This window comes from Pholcus phalangioides, unplaced genomic scaffold (assembly GCF_987345545.1).
Source record: "Pholcus phalangioides strain wild (caught in Gottingen) unplaced genomic scaffold, Ppha-v1.0 ptg000022l_1, whole genome shotgun sequence".
In the NCBI taxonomy this organism is placed as follows: Eukaryota; Metazoa; Arthropoda; class Arachnida; order Araneae; family Pholcidae; genus Pholcus; species Pholcus phalangioides.
The window spans coordinates 14,266,625-14,281,640 of NW_028301615.1; the positions used below are offsets into that span (position 1 = coordinate 14,266,625).

At 37.2% G+C, this 15,016-nt stretch overlaps 1 protein-coding gene across 1 annotated transcript in view; it reads right to left on the reverse strand.

Moving 5' to 3' along the window:
• Nucleotides 1-15,016, reverse strand: part of mesh (sushi domain containing 2 mesh) — a 42,737-nt gene that overhangs the window by 2,020 nt on the left and 25,701 nt on the right. Inside the window, exons 9-19 of the mRNA XM_089250216.1 lie at nt 14,760-14,960; nt 12,561-12,842; nt 12,306-12,438; nt 12,010-12,160; nt 10,461-10,616; nt 10,158-10,334; nt 9,916-10,052; nt 8,860-8,995; nt 7,976-8,145; nt 892-1,015; nt 527-703 (exon numbers count right to left, since the gene is read on the reverse strand). Coding sequence (XP_089106342.1) covers nt 527-703; nt 892-1,015; nt 7,976-8,145; nt 8,860-8,995; nt 9,916-10,052; nt 10,158-10,334; nt 10,461-10,616; nt 12,010-12,160; nt 12,306-12,438; nt 12,561-12,842; nt 14,760-14,960 — 1,844 coding nt within the window. The remainder of the gene's footprint in view (nt 1-526; nt 704-891; nt 1,016-7,975; nt 8,146-8,859; nt 8,996-9,915; nt 10,053-10,157; nt 10,335-10,460; nt 10,617-12,009; nt 12,161-12,305; nt 12,439-12,560; nt 12,843-14,759; nt 14,961-15,016) is intronic.

Sequence of the window (15,016 nt, forward strand, 5' to 3'; positions counted from 1 at the left end):
CCTTTTCTCCTGTTCCTTTGCCCCGGCCACACTGCCAGGAGTTTTTCTGGCACGACCACACCCTCCGTTGTACAGAGGTTATATTGCTGGTGCAACAGAGCTTGGCTGTGCTCAGTTCGTTTAATTTTGCCATGATAGTTGTCGTATTGTGTGCATCAATACTTTTCTTCCGTTGGCTGGAGGGAATGGACCACATTTGGCCTGCATACTGGAGGTTGTGCACCCCTGCCGCAATCCTTCACATCCTGACGGTACTTTAAAGTACCAGGTGAGATAATTCCTTTTGAACTAACTGTTTCAAAAACATCATTTTTTCTGATCTTTAATTACAACTAAAATGATCTACCAAATAATTTACATGATAGCTATTTATTATTATCATTACATTTATACTTTTATTTTAATTTATTATAATTTTCTTCTTATTCTACTTTTCACAATGTCTGATATAATGGGTTTAACATCAATTTTAGTTTTTTATTTTTGCTCAATTGTACTCGAAAAAAATATTCCAGTTGAAACTTACTGATGCATTCTGCATCAACCCCCCAGCTCCATAGTCCATTGTCCCTGCATTTTCTGTATTGGTATCCAACCAACCTGTAACCATCATCACAAGAAAATCTGACAACTGTGTCTGTGTAGTAACGGATTTCACTCTTTGTACCGTGCCGAGGTTTTGGAAGCTCTGGACATCTCACAACTGTGAAGAAAAATGGCAGGTTTAATTAGAAATTGTAAAGAAATAACTTTCAAATGCTTAAAGCATTGCAACGAATGGGAGGGTATTGCAGTTAAAGATGAACATTTACCCACAAGACATAATCATTGTTAGTCTAATGCTAACATTTTAATTCATGCGTGAATAAAGAAAAGCTGTGTGAAATTTACCTCTCTCTCTTGTTCCAGATGCTAGTGTTTGAGCATAATTCTCATGCAGCTTTGTTGTAACGGCAAACTCTAAATCACCAGTAACAATGAAATCAAATAAACACGCTGCTGACTGGGCGCATATCTGAAAAATGGAAGTGATTCAATCGTTATTATTAATCAATAATATTTCAGCTAACCAATAGATAATATGTATCTGCAATGTAACTTGAAAAAATTTTGTTTTATAAAATTTTGTAAATAATTTTCAAAGTTAGGTATTTGACATCAGTTTGATTGGTATGTGTTTTGTACTGACCATTGACCATTTAAGCGGGTTTTTTTAAAATAATTTTCCTGATCAGCATTATAACTGCCACAGTGGAAACCACAAACCCTTCTAGAAATCGCCACTTATTTCAAGGAGAACATTTTTTTCCCGATCTCGTGAGCTGATAAACAGGGAGAATCCCAACGCAAAATAATGAAAATAAAACAAGGAATAAAAAATCCCATTGTTTTCTATTATTTATATGATGTAAGCATAATATCGTACACAACCTCAAAGGGAAAGGAAAAACATACTTTCTCTTCCCCCTTCTACTATCAGTCTTTGAACAGAAGTTGACTCTGCCCACTGGCAGTTCATTGACAAGACTAACCACTTGACTGCCGCCTGGCAGTCGAGTGGTTAGGGAACTAGCTTCTCACTGTGCAGGTCTGGGTTCGAATCCCGGTTCGGGCATGGATGTTTACTAACACTAACAAATTCCCTGGAAGGATCATGCTGATCCCTTGGGAATACGTGAGGATCACGTTATTATTATAAAAAAAAAAAAAAAAAAAAAGATGGGGGAGAAAAATGTTATCAGGACAAGAAAACTTACAATGGTACAGAGATGCCACTGTACTCCAGTTTACCTGGGTCCCGGGATTATTTGAAAAATCTGGGTCCTTTTTTTGAGTGAAAGTGGGTCCTTCTCAAAAAAAATTTATCTTGAAAAGAATTATGCCCTCCCCCCCCCCCCCCCCCCATAATTCACTGGTATCTCTATGAATTTTCTTCCAGCTTGCCCCAGGTATTTGATCACCTGCTTATATTTCTTCGTTGAGAGTGAGCGGTTGGTCATGTTCTGGGTAGGAGAAGAAGGTAGGCTGTCTGTGAATCAAAAGTAATTAATTTCTAAAAACATGCTCTATCCAAAGGTTCATTTACTTTCACTGCCTACTAGTAGGGAAAGCTTGCAAAGAAGCTCATTACCACAGAGAATATAACGTATGTAATTCTGCACGTGTAATAAATCTAAAAAACGAATGTACAGTTGATCCTGCTTATAACGTTTCTCCCATTTGGAACATTTTTCCACTTAGTACAACTTATTTTCGTGATCCTAACAATAAGTAATTCTCATTAAGATTTCCCGTTTAAAGTGTTTTCCCATTTACGGTTTTTATGACGGTTTTTTGAAAAACGTTATAAGCAGTATCCATTTTAATTAACAGTTGGAGGCACACATTTATACATAATTTACTAATAATCAATGTGCAGATTCCCTTCTGATTGATTTTACATTTCATTAAAAAAATCTTAGCACTTTCAATATCTCCTGATCAAATTTTAAACAAATTAGATTCTCTCTCTCTCCTCTCTCAGCCACTTATCTTCTGATTCCCTATTCATACTTTGGTTTTCCTGGTAAAATGATTTTATTTTCCCTCCCTGATGGTCCATCATTCTGATCTGTCGCCATTTAACTGTCACATATTTTAACACCTGAATATGGGAGCTATGTCAGATTTGTGTTGGAGAAACTTAACAGTGTGCTTATGCGTGTGTGCGTAGCATTTGGCGTGCTTTGTGTTCAGTAGGTGGTGCCATCTATTTCGCGCTGTAACTGGATGCTTTCTCAAACATGAGGGTGAATTTGGTGCTCCCCTCTAGTCCAGACGCAGGACACTAGACTCGCCTGTCCCTGTCCCTCCCAATTGCGGCACTGCATCTATCCTCCAAACTGGTAATGCGTGCATTTGAAGTAGTTTAATGTATGCATATTTGTGTGCTGTAGGTCTGTGTGATCGCCGTGGCGCAACCAGAAGTTTTTCCAAAGGAATAGCCAACTCAAAATTTGAAATCTTTAGAAAATAAATTGTTTGCCGATTACCATTGCGCAATTGCAAGTTCCAAACCCGGATTTTCACCAAAAGCAAAATTTGATTTGGGGGGAAGGTTATAAGGGGAGCCTCTCCTCCCCCCCCCCCCCCGGAAATAAAAAATTAGAAATATTTTAATAAAATAGAGAATTAAAATATTGGAATAAAACAATTTCTTTTATATTGTGTGTGAAGAATTAGATCCTGTTGCCCCTCCAAAAGCCGATTATGCGTACACACCCGTGATTTTCGCGATGCGAAACGGTGACTACCACATAGCAGCTAGATGACAAAACTGTGGATATTCAAGGCCGAGTTTTTAGATTCGGTTTTCTATTTTTTGTTTTATAATTTGAACGGGCGTTCCAATCCTTTACGATTAAAAAAAAAGTGCGCAATATTGTAGGAACAAGACGAATTTACGCCGTTCTCTGAATATCGGCCGATAGCCGCGAAAGTACCGTAATTTCCCGTATCTAACCGGAAGGGAGAAAATCCGCAGGGGAATAAAAAAATCTGAAATTTGAAACTTCTGTACACGGCCTTTCATTCAGAGAGAGAAGCAACTAGATATCCCTCATGATGAGGGATGGTAACCTCTTCCAGCGAAATTTCCCTCAAAAAATTCCCTTTTGACAAAATTTTTCCCACGCATTCAGAAAAATGTGCTGCCATTTAGCGGGGGAAATACATAATCAAGTGTTTTACAATAGAAAAGTATTGCACGGCATTAGTTTCTTTATTTTTTGCAAAAATTCTTTTGTTTGATGAACTCTCAAAATTTCCCACAAATGCTAAGAAATTTTCCACTTTTCCCACGAAAATGGAAAATTTCCCACGAGTTACCATCACTGCCCTCATCTTATTCTTCAATAACCCGCGTGTATATCAATACAGTACAGTGTACAAAGTAGTAAAAACCAGTTTTTCAAGGTCGCGCGATCATGATACATAGGGAAAAGAAGAAAAAAAAGGGAAAAAAAGTTGGGGAGGTTTTTCCTCTGAACGAATCATAATTACAGTGAGCAAGTGACTGCCTTCAACAAAAGAAGGATATTTTCTTTGGATACCGCCTTAATCATTTCATCACTTTACAAGAATGTGATCATAATTTCCAATTACTAATCAACTGGGAAAAACACATTCTCCCTGGCTTAAAGACTTCTATAAAGAAGAACCTACTATAAAAGAGCTATCATTAAAGATGGAATGTATTAACACAATGAAAAATGCATTGTATGCAATTCAGTATATAGTTTCTTAAAAATTGATGGAACTTTATTTGAATTAACTTCTCAATATATTTTGAACGTTTCGTGATCACGTGAATGCATGTTTTAATAATCCCATTTTTGATAGCATTAAGAATTTAATGAGTTTCTGTAATTTAGCTTATTTCGTTTTCTCAAGATTTGGCATAATTTCATTCGAGCTAAAAGCTATCAAGGTACTTTAATGCATTTTGTAATGTGCCATCCCAATGCCATTAGTAGACTAAGGCAATTATTTCATATCAATCAAGTAATCGTGCTATCCAACAACTGACTGGCTTAGGTACGAGAATTATCAATGAATCATCATTGCAGTCAGCCATCATGACTTATTTCAACAAAGGAAGTGCATCTTCCTTCGATACCGCCCTAGTCATTTCATCATTCTGCAACATGTAATCGATTCAGAAGGTTAAGTGGAAGCTACGTAGACTTGCCCGATTTCATGCATTTTGGTAATGAACGAATCGTCATTGCATTGAGTAGCAGGCTTGTATCCTGGCGGGAGGCGGGCACCCATCCCAAACGCCAGGTAATAGGGGAAAAATTTGTCCGTCTTGTAAAATACGGGTTGATCCTACGAACTTAAATAATTAGTCGGTCCCCCTCAACACCTCACCCTTGGATCCGTAACTTTATGCAAAGGAAGTATATTGCATTCTGATACCACCCCAGTCATTTTATAAACATTTTGCAACATGCGATTGATCCAGAACTTGTAGTTAGTACAGTCAAGCCCATATATAACGAAGTCGCACGGAAATGATATTCGAAATATCCGATATTCGTTATAACCGATACGAGATAAATACAAGAGTCAAAGGAATCCCCTTGAAGCGACGTTTTTCGACCTTTGTTCCACGAAGATGAACAGGTCCTCAGACTTGAAAATTTAATTATAATTAAAAGGAAAGTTATTTACATGTTTCGCAAATATTAACGATATTCATATAGGTTTAAATACGATATTATTCAGTGAGTCAATGGTTCTCAAAGTGTGCGCGCGCCACTTCTATCTATTGCTAGATATCGCCATCTATCAATTGATGGCGCTGAAAGAACAAACCAATAGCCTTTCTCGGAACAGTACAGCAGTACTTTACATTCAAATTTACAATTTTATGCAATTTAATCTTTGAAAAAAATTCCATTCGTGCTAAAAACTTGGTTATATTCGATGTTTGTAAACATGACCATTTGTTGCAAGCGGTATTTTCACAACTTTATTTCCATACTAAAGGTTCACTGGGACGAGAAGAAAAACGTATAATGTAACACCAGATGCCTCTCATTATATCTCCTATATCTGATTTTATTATGAGCGGGCTCGACTGCATTAATTGGAGGAAACAGTGATACTTTGTCATAATTACTCTTGAATCATGAACGAACCACCATTGCTGTCAGCACTTTATGACTATTTTCAACAAAGGAAGTATGTCTACCTTCGATCCGCCCTAGTCATTTCATCATTCTACAACATATGATTAATTTCGAATCGGGCTACTACAGTATTAAATGAAAACAACACATACCCTTATTTATTTCATGCCCTGCAATCATGCACGAATCATCACTGCAGTCAGAAATCATGACTTCTTTCAACAAAGGAAATTGATTTTTCCTTCGATACCGCCCTAGTCATTTCATCATTCTGCAATATGTCACCGATTCAGAACTTGAAGAGAAAGTGGCACAGACTTGGTTGACTTCATGTTTAGTAATGATACCCGAGTCTTTATTAGTCTACAATGTGTCTACTTTCAACAAAGGAAACACTACATATGTTTCATTGATGATGCCTATTGTTGAATTCATCATTGCGCAATACGTGAGTGATTTGCATGCTCTCCTCCCCTCTCTAGCTCAGGGGCACGGGAATCAATCTTTTCAATACATTTTTTCCCCTAGAGGTCCATGGAGAGATTTTTTTTGGGGGTGTTCGTGAACTTGGAGGAAAAAGTAGTTAACTTATTGCAAAGCAATTAACCTATAGAAAGGCATACATTTCGGGCTATTATGCCGTGTTCGAAAGCTTTTTACAAGCAGACGTTTCGTCCACTTCTGCAGTAGACATAATCAGTGCAGGTGGTGGCAAGCAAGGAGATGAAATGACCTCCTTAGAAGACTGTTACTTACTGACGCTCTGACTGAAGACACGAAAGAACTATCCTCTGAGATGATAAAATCTGTCTTCAGATGGCAAAATGTCACAAGTCACTTTTCCCAAAAATTTGAGTTCTCATTCCCAAGTCTAGTTCGTCAAAATTTTGGAAGGTGGCAAAATTTCGCCTTTCTCTTTCAGTTCACGAGGAAACAACGGATAAAAATTGTAATAAGTCAAAAAGCCACAGTACCGCATTTTCGCAAAATAATGTTTACAAATTTGCCATTGTGAAATTTTTAAAAAGTAACTTGTGTGTGACATTTTGCCATCTGAGCACAGAAATAAACTGTTGATTTGAGGCAGTGTTTCTCAAAGTGTACGTCGTGGCTTCTAGGATCGTCGCGGCGAGCTGGAATTGATTTGTGTGCCCATTTATCGTTTGAAGTGGTTGTTTTATAAGGTAAAATATCTACCAAACTATTCTGGGGAGCCGCAGATGAACCATGAATCGTAATTTTATGTAAATTATTGTCAATCATTTGTAATTCATTTTGGATTGCTGATCTTGATAACGGAAGTTTGTCCGCTTGGCTCCCTTGGACATTCCTTAGATGGACGAGGTCCACTTTTTTTTACTCTGAAGGTGTCAGGTGGTCCAAGTTCCTGGAAACTCCGGGATGTAAGGCCCATTTATCACGCTAATTGACTGAAAGTCCCACTTCGAGATCACTATCTTGGAAGTTTCGCTTCCTCTTGTGGGGATTCATGATGAGTATTTCGAGGAGGACTGCGATGCCCTTCATCATGTTGTGCGTGCCTAAAAGACACATCGATGACACTGGGTGCAGAGAAAATATGCGGTAATGTTGAAATCTTTCGTTTTCTTTAAATTTATTATATAATTATGTAACTAATAATAATGAGTCTAATATTTTTTTTTCACTACGCAAATGACCTCGTGATAAAGTTATAATTATAAAATTTTAAATTATAATCGCCATAAAAAGTCTCGATTCCTTTTCTTGAAGTTTCTTATTCATTGTTTTTTTGCATTTTAAATAAGGGAGTTATAAGAAAGCTATAACACCATCAACTGCACTAATGATGTTCACCGCAGTTATGGACGAAACGTCATCTTCAAAAAAGCTTCGAACACAGACAGACATGACAGCGACCATCTTGGGATGATTTGCGCTTTTTCCCAAAGGGATGGACGGTCTCTCTCTCTCTCTTCGAACACAGCATAGCAGCCCGAAAAATGTATGGATTCAATTAACTTATTATTTTTTGCTTTATCATATGCTGGATATTGTTATGTGAAGGAGTATCCGTGGCATTCATCTAAAAAGAAAAGTATGGGGTGGGGGGTCCGTGGAACACCAAATGTTAAGACCTCCTGTATTAGAGGGAGGTCCGTGGAAGACCTTAGTCTAGAAGGGGTGCTGTTGACTTACTTATGAATCATAAAAAAAAAGTTTTACATTTGGAAATTTCCGAGTAAGAAATTAATCACGGGGGAAAAATGAGGTAGAAATTTTCGAATAAAAAGAAAACATTATGTAGCAGTTTTTATTACCTTCGACACTGTTTCGTCGCTGTAGGGAAATCCGTTTTTGAGCTGAGGTCGTTTATCGAATTCGGGTAAGAAAGACGCGTTGTCGAACTCCGTGAAAGGTATCGGGTCATCATGAATGAACAGTGACCGGCCTACTTTTTCTCTATCTTTGTCACTTTCTGTCAGTCTCCCTGGAGAAATTAAAAACAAATAAATAAAATTCACGATAAAGTTGAACGTTTCTCAAAGTTTTCAGCAGATCAAAGCTGTTGTTATGGGTTTTAAAGAGAAATAAGTTTCCCACTTCAGAAAGCTCTAGAAAGCGTTCTACTGCTTCAAATGACACAAAATTTGTACTGCAGATAATGCAAAATGTGAGCTTTTTGTCATTTATTAAAAAAAAGAGAGAAAATCCATCGATAGGTGGAGCTGGAGCACACATATAAATGTTTAATATGTGGCAACAAAACTGTTCAATGTATCCCCCCCCCCCGCATTTTGGACAATATGCTCTAATCGTAAAACCATCTTTTCATCAGCTGAACGTTGCGAGTAAGCTGAAATATACAGAACATGGCGCCAAATGCCGTCCTGTGTGGCTAGAGCACATTGTTCCAAATGAATAGTGGGAGGGTATTTGAGCAGTTTTAGTCTAACAAAATTAAACATTTATATGTGGAAGCATGTCCAATATTTCTATTTTTGCTCCAGCGTCACCTATCGACGGATTTGTGTACTATTTTTTATTTGATGTATGACAAGTGCATTATTTGAATTATCTGTAGTACAAATTTTGTGTCATTTGGAGCAGTATAGAACGCATGTCAGCACTCTCTGGAAGTGGGGAACTTATTTTTCTCTCTTTCTAAGCTTGTAGATAAGTTACAGAAAAGTTTATATCTCACATTCTTTCCCGAATTTGTTGTGTATGTCCTTGATGGTTGTTGTTGGTCCAGGTCTCACCATGGGATCTCCGTATGGAACGCTGAATTCATCTTCTCGGACCCTCGACCAGTTGCCAAGAAGGCCCCCGGTTTTATTCTGCAGAAGAAAATAGGAAAAAATGATTGTTTTATCGGAAATCTACTGCATATTAAATAAGGCTCCTTGGGACATCGTCGCGTACCGGGGGTGGGGGATTCTTCATCCTTTTAGACTGTGGGGCGAAAAATATTTAAATGAAACCTAGAAAATACCAACAAGTTCTACTACGATATCTAGTTTTATGCAATGGTATCTTAACGGGTATCAATGGGTTCTGTGGCTTCGAATTAAACAGGAAACCCATATTGTTTGAGAATTTGATTTATTCTGATATTATCTTTTCATATAATTTTCATTGATTCTGAGTAATGACTTCTTTTTCTCAAATAAGGTATCGTTGATTCCGAGTAATTACTTTTTAAAAAAAATCAAATATGAAGTCTCATTGATTCTGAGAAAGGACTTTTTCATTCATCCTGAAATATTTTTTTATTGAATATGTGTGAAAATTTACATCAATTCTGAAAATATTTCTTACAATAATTTTGGGAATATTTCTAATAATAATTCAGCGAAAATTTTTTTCAATAAGGATTATTTATGAATAGCGAAATACTTTATTTCCACAAATTCTGAAATAATTCCTTTCATTGAAATTCTGAAATAATTCCTTTCATTGAAATTCTGAAATAATTCCTTTCATTGAAATTCTGAAATAATTCTTTTCATTGAAATTCTTGCATCAATTCCCTCATTAATTCTGAAATAATTTCCTTCATTAAAATTCTGAAATAATTTCCTTCATTAAAATTCTGAAATTATTTCTCTCAGTAGTTTTTTAATGTTTCCTAAAGTAATTTTTAAATTACTCCATTAGTTTCATCAATTCAGAAATAAATTGTTGTTTTTCATCATTTATATAAATTATAATACGCCTTGGCGATTCAGACACCGTCATTGAAAACGTGGAAACTTACCATGTATGTGATTGGTAGATAGACGTGTACTCCCAATTGATCGTTTTCAACGACGACTTCCACACCAGCTCCCGAATCGAACATTGCGACGATGTGCGACATGTTATAGACCTTGGATGGCTGGAATAGTGTGACACCTACATGTTTACATGACAATAAGGTGGGGGAAAAAAATTGATTTTTCATAAAATAGGAAATTATCATATTCATCATTAACGGTTTCAACGGTGTTAAAAGCTCACCTGGAAAGTACTGCACTCGCATACTGTTGTCCCAAAAGTACACGTACATGCCATCGACTATGATGTACAGATGATACAGCCACCTGGCTGATTCCGGTCTCAGTCGGAATTCGACCGTGGATGAAGTGTTGTCTTTTGCGGCCACTGCTGTCAAGCGCGTTCCGTTTATGTGGTGCACTGTTTGATTCCGAGAACAAATAAACATTCGTTTGTGAAAAGACATTAATTATCGCCAATCAATAAACTTGCAAAAATTTAAGGACAGACCGATATTTGATTGGATTTTGTCAGATTTATACTTACTTTCTTTGTGCTTTGAGACGGGCTGTTCAAATCGAGCTTGGACGTCAAGCTTGTGCTCTCGGTGATCGACTCTCGTCAGTACGAACTCTCCTTTACCGTTGAAAGTATAATTGACTCTGTCGAACGTCACGAAGTGTGGGTCACCGAATGCTGAAGCTGCAAAAGTAATTGGTTATTGGGCAAGAAAAATTACGTGCGTGAAGGGGATTAACATCATTATATTAGAAAATGAGATGGAAGTTATTTCAATGGAAGAATGATTACCGACTGAATTCAAAGTACTGTTTTGAATCTGAGTTGTATCACTTAAACCAGTGTTTCTTAACCTTTTCCAGCTCATGGCCCCCTATGGATCACATTTTTTTCTCGTGCCCCCCCCCCCCCCCGTCCTATCCAAGGCCCCCTCTACCCTCATCAAAGATTGAGATACTTTCTATTTTTATATTATGAATGAAATTTTAATAAATCAGATCAATCTCTGGAATCTTGGCTAGGCACGGACTCAAAAATGGCGGATTATCTCTCCCAGGAGTCAAATTATACGTTAAAAGACAGTCTGTGTAAAATACGGTACGATCCAACGAACACGCACGATAAATCGACCCTCCCAACACATCAACCGTTGCTCTGGCGGAATTCCATACTTAGCTGGAAGAAACAGATGAAAATCATAGTACCAGATCCCATATAGTGCAGTCCCCTCCCTCCATTATAGACATGAAGACCCGGATCATGCCCACATAGACCCAAGGGTTAAGATGACCCTGGTTCTATGAACGGATCTGATGAATTCCGAAAGTAGTAATATTTTTTTCACCCATGTTTCACTTTTAAAGCTTTTTTCTCTTCACAGCTCTCTATGACTCCCTTCACCACCTGTCGTGGATGACCTTTCTTCTGATTTCTCCCGTGGCCCCCCCCTAGAATATCCCAGGACTGCAAGGGGGCCATATGGCCCTAGGTTGAGAACCACTGACTTAAACTACTCTCATCGTTTTTAGATGATACCTTTAGTTGCCTGCTACGCTTCTCCTGCTCTGCTCTTCCAAACGTTAATCAGTTTCTCTGCCTTAAATATTATTGAACATTCTTATAGTGCAACAACTACTCCACTTGCAGAAACTACTGCATTCCACAAAGTGTAAAATTTTGTTTTGTATGCATTCAACATTGTGTATGCATAAGCAGTTTACTCTAGATGCACATTTCAGCAAAAGTACTTCAAAATAATAGGGAGGGGGGGGGGGAAGTAAATTTATCTAGTTTGTTTTTTCTCCCATTTATATGTTTCTACTATGTTTCTTGTAGAAACATGTAAATACAGTGCAAAAAAGTAAAATTGATTTTTAACGAGAAGTCCGTCATAACGACAATTTCCCCCCCGATTGTAAACTGTCGTTATAACGGAAATTTACTGTATTTGCGCAGCCAGAGTGTTTTCTAATTTCACTGGTCTTGAAGAGTTAAGACGATGTTTCAAATCAGAAAAATTCACAAGTGTTCAGATTATCGAATTATCACACATTAACGAATTTGTAAATAGGCATACCGACTCCTGGTGGCTGATATAATGAACAATCTTGAGACGTCCTCCAATATTTGAAAAGATCACAGCTTTCCGATTCATCTTCGCCTCCGGCCCATTTACAGCAGTAGAAGAAGGGAACTACGTCATGCAGCCAATACGACAAAGCTGGTATCTTAGATATGCAGGTTTTGGAAAAAAAAATTAGGTTGATGCACTATTTTATAAATGTTTAGAATATGAATCTAAGATTTTATTTTTACCAAATTTTTCACAGTAGAGCGTAAGTTGATATTGATTGTCAAATTTCCACAACTTACCATCATTTTCTGTTTAAAAGGATGTTTTCCATAGTGGAAAGATCTTGAAGGTCTTCCCCCATACATCATGTCACCGGTACGGATCAGTTCTCCTCGATCGTCATAGCAGCATAGCTGACCGGCTCCGCCAATTCTAAAAATAGTCATGATTGGATATCATGGAAAGTATTCATTGATCTCGAGGGCATCTTTAAAGCGATGTTAATTGAAAGAACAATTTGATTCGATTACAAAGATGTTAACGTTCAAACTTACGCAGGTCTCCCGGAACGCACGCAATGTTCAGCAGTTCTATGAAACGTTTGACACTTTCGATCCATCTCGTTGCACTGTAAATCTGGAGCGAATCGTCCTCGGTCAAGTATTGCTTGGGCTTTTGTGCAGGGGCAACGGAACAGCGTAATAGCGAAAGTATCGCCGTGCTTTTCCCTTTCATACCAATCCTCACACATCTCTCGCTTCCAGTTCTTTCCGATCTTTCGTCTCCACTGTTCTCCGAAATACCACGCCAATGGCATGGGTCTAGACCAAAGTGTCCTAAAACGAAGAAATAAACTTCTAACACACACACTGCTTATAAAACGGTACGATCCGATACTAGAGTAGAAACGATAAGCTTAATGTTTCGTGTCTTTCCACTTGCACATCATTTCTTCGGCGAGAAACAAAAATGGATAAAAATTTTTCTTTTAATAAAATTAAAATGTGTATTTATTTTAATAATATGTCGTGCAAAACAATTCTGTGTGTTTGGTTAGAACATGATATCTCCAAAAAATGGCTTTTTGATCTAAAAGTAGGTCTTGCTAATTATTACCAATTAGAAGTGAGATAAATGCACAAATACGTGCGTACGGCTAAACAACATGCTGATTTATGATAATTTCATTTGCATTTGAGTGTATGCTGTATTTTTGATTTTTAAATTTCCATGAAAATGCGTGTATCTCAAAACTGTGATTTTGGAGTTACTGGTATAGATATACTAACAGGATTAGAGAAGTCCCAAACCATTGTAAAGGCATATACACGTCTAAAACGCATTGCTAGGGAACCACGGTAACCAAAGTAAACGTTCGGAAAGTGATTGTTGAGGCTCAAAAACCATTGTTGCCCTACAGTTTTTGCCCATTTGGGGCATTTGCCCTGCTCTGACGAAATTTTAAAGTAACCTATCGTTCAAGTCGGTTCCCTTTTGGTATATATGAAAAATTTGGTGACGATCAATTTAAAATTGTAGATTTGTATAGAGAACATACACACACACAGAAAATCAATTTTATATATATAGATGTTGCCTTACAATCAGCAATATCTGAGCGACTTGAAATATTTAGAAACATGGAATGTTTGTTTAGGTGAGCTCGAGAGACACGGAGCAACAATTTTCTGTGTGTGAGTAAAAACACGGGGAGGTTTCACGGAATTTTTGCGAAACAAAACATCCTTTCTTTGTTCGAAAATTAAAATAAAATATGAAAATATATTAGGAAAAAGACATAAATTAAGTTTTACGACTGATAGTAACACACAGTGAAAGTAACGTATAAATTAACGAAGCAAACGGAATCCTCTAATTAAACAAATATCCGTAATAAAGGCTCAAATTTTATACAGATTAAATTCGTTTATCGAATCATACGCTATATTTTCAATTTTTCATGTTTTTCCAATGTACAGTGTGTCCCGTGGCTTATTTAGTTCATAAGAACATGAAACTTGAGGGAATCGATATACTTGGAAGCGGTTTGTGAAAAAGTTATTTTGACGAGGGCGGGGACGACTTTTTTTGGAACAGAAAAAAAAACTTGTTCAAATTTGTTTTGATAGAGGGCGTTAGTAACCAGTCTGGCAGGAGCGATTGAATCTGAACTTCAATATTTTCTGTGTACGAAACGTTCGTAAAACTTCATCCGGTGATTCGTGGCTGAGGTAAAACAACGTCATCAATGATAGTTTTTCCTACCAATGACAACATCACAATGAAAATCTTATATAAATGCCAGTAACAGGAAAATTCAGAAACGTGCTGTTATTTGTATACCCTGCATTTTACGGGAGTCTGATTTGCATATTTCCAGTGATTTGCTTTAGTGAAGCGTCTTCTATCGACAAAAATCTGAACTGTTTTTGCACAAAAAAAAAAATCTCTGTTCGTGAGAATAAATTTTCCGAAAACCGCATCCAAATAAACCAGTCTCTTCAATTTTTATGAATTTCTTAACTATTTATGTATGAATTTATGGGACACCCGTTATTAAAGTCGGGTAGAAAGTCTGTTCATAGCATTATTTCGTGCTTTTTGACCGTCAGGTGATGACTGACTCCCGAAGATAAAAGGGGGAAGGGCGTTGAATTAATTTATTCGTTCACGACAGCCAAAAACCACCCTAAATTATATATTCTTCTATAAAATATAGTTTCTGCGTGAGAGCAAATTTCACTCGTACTTACGGTGATTTTTTGATGCCTCCTTTGATACTTGATGGATTAGTGATATTGATGGCAATGAAACCAAATTGGATGTCCAGTTTGTCCGGATTCCACCTGGTGCGTAGGCTGTCGAGGTCGAGTTGTTGTTGAATCACGCCATTCGGAATTCCTTCTTCTAACACGTCGATGTACGTCAGTTGTGGATAAATCGTGTTTATTTCCCTACGAAAAAAAGAAAAATCAGACTTTGATTATGCATAGCATCATAATTTCAAATA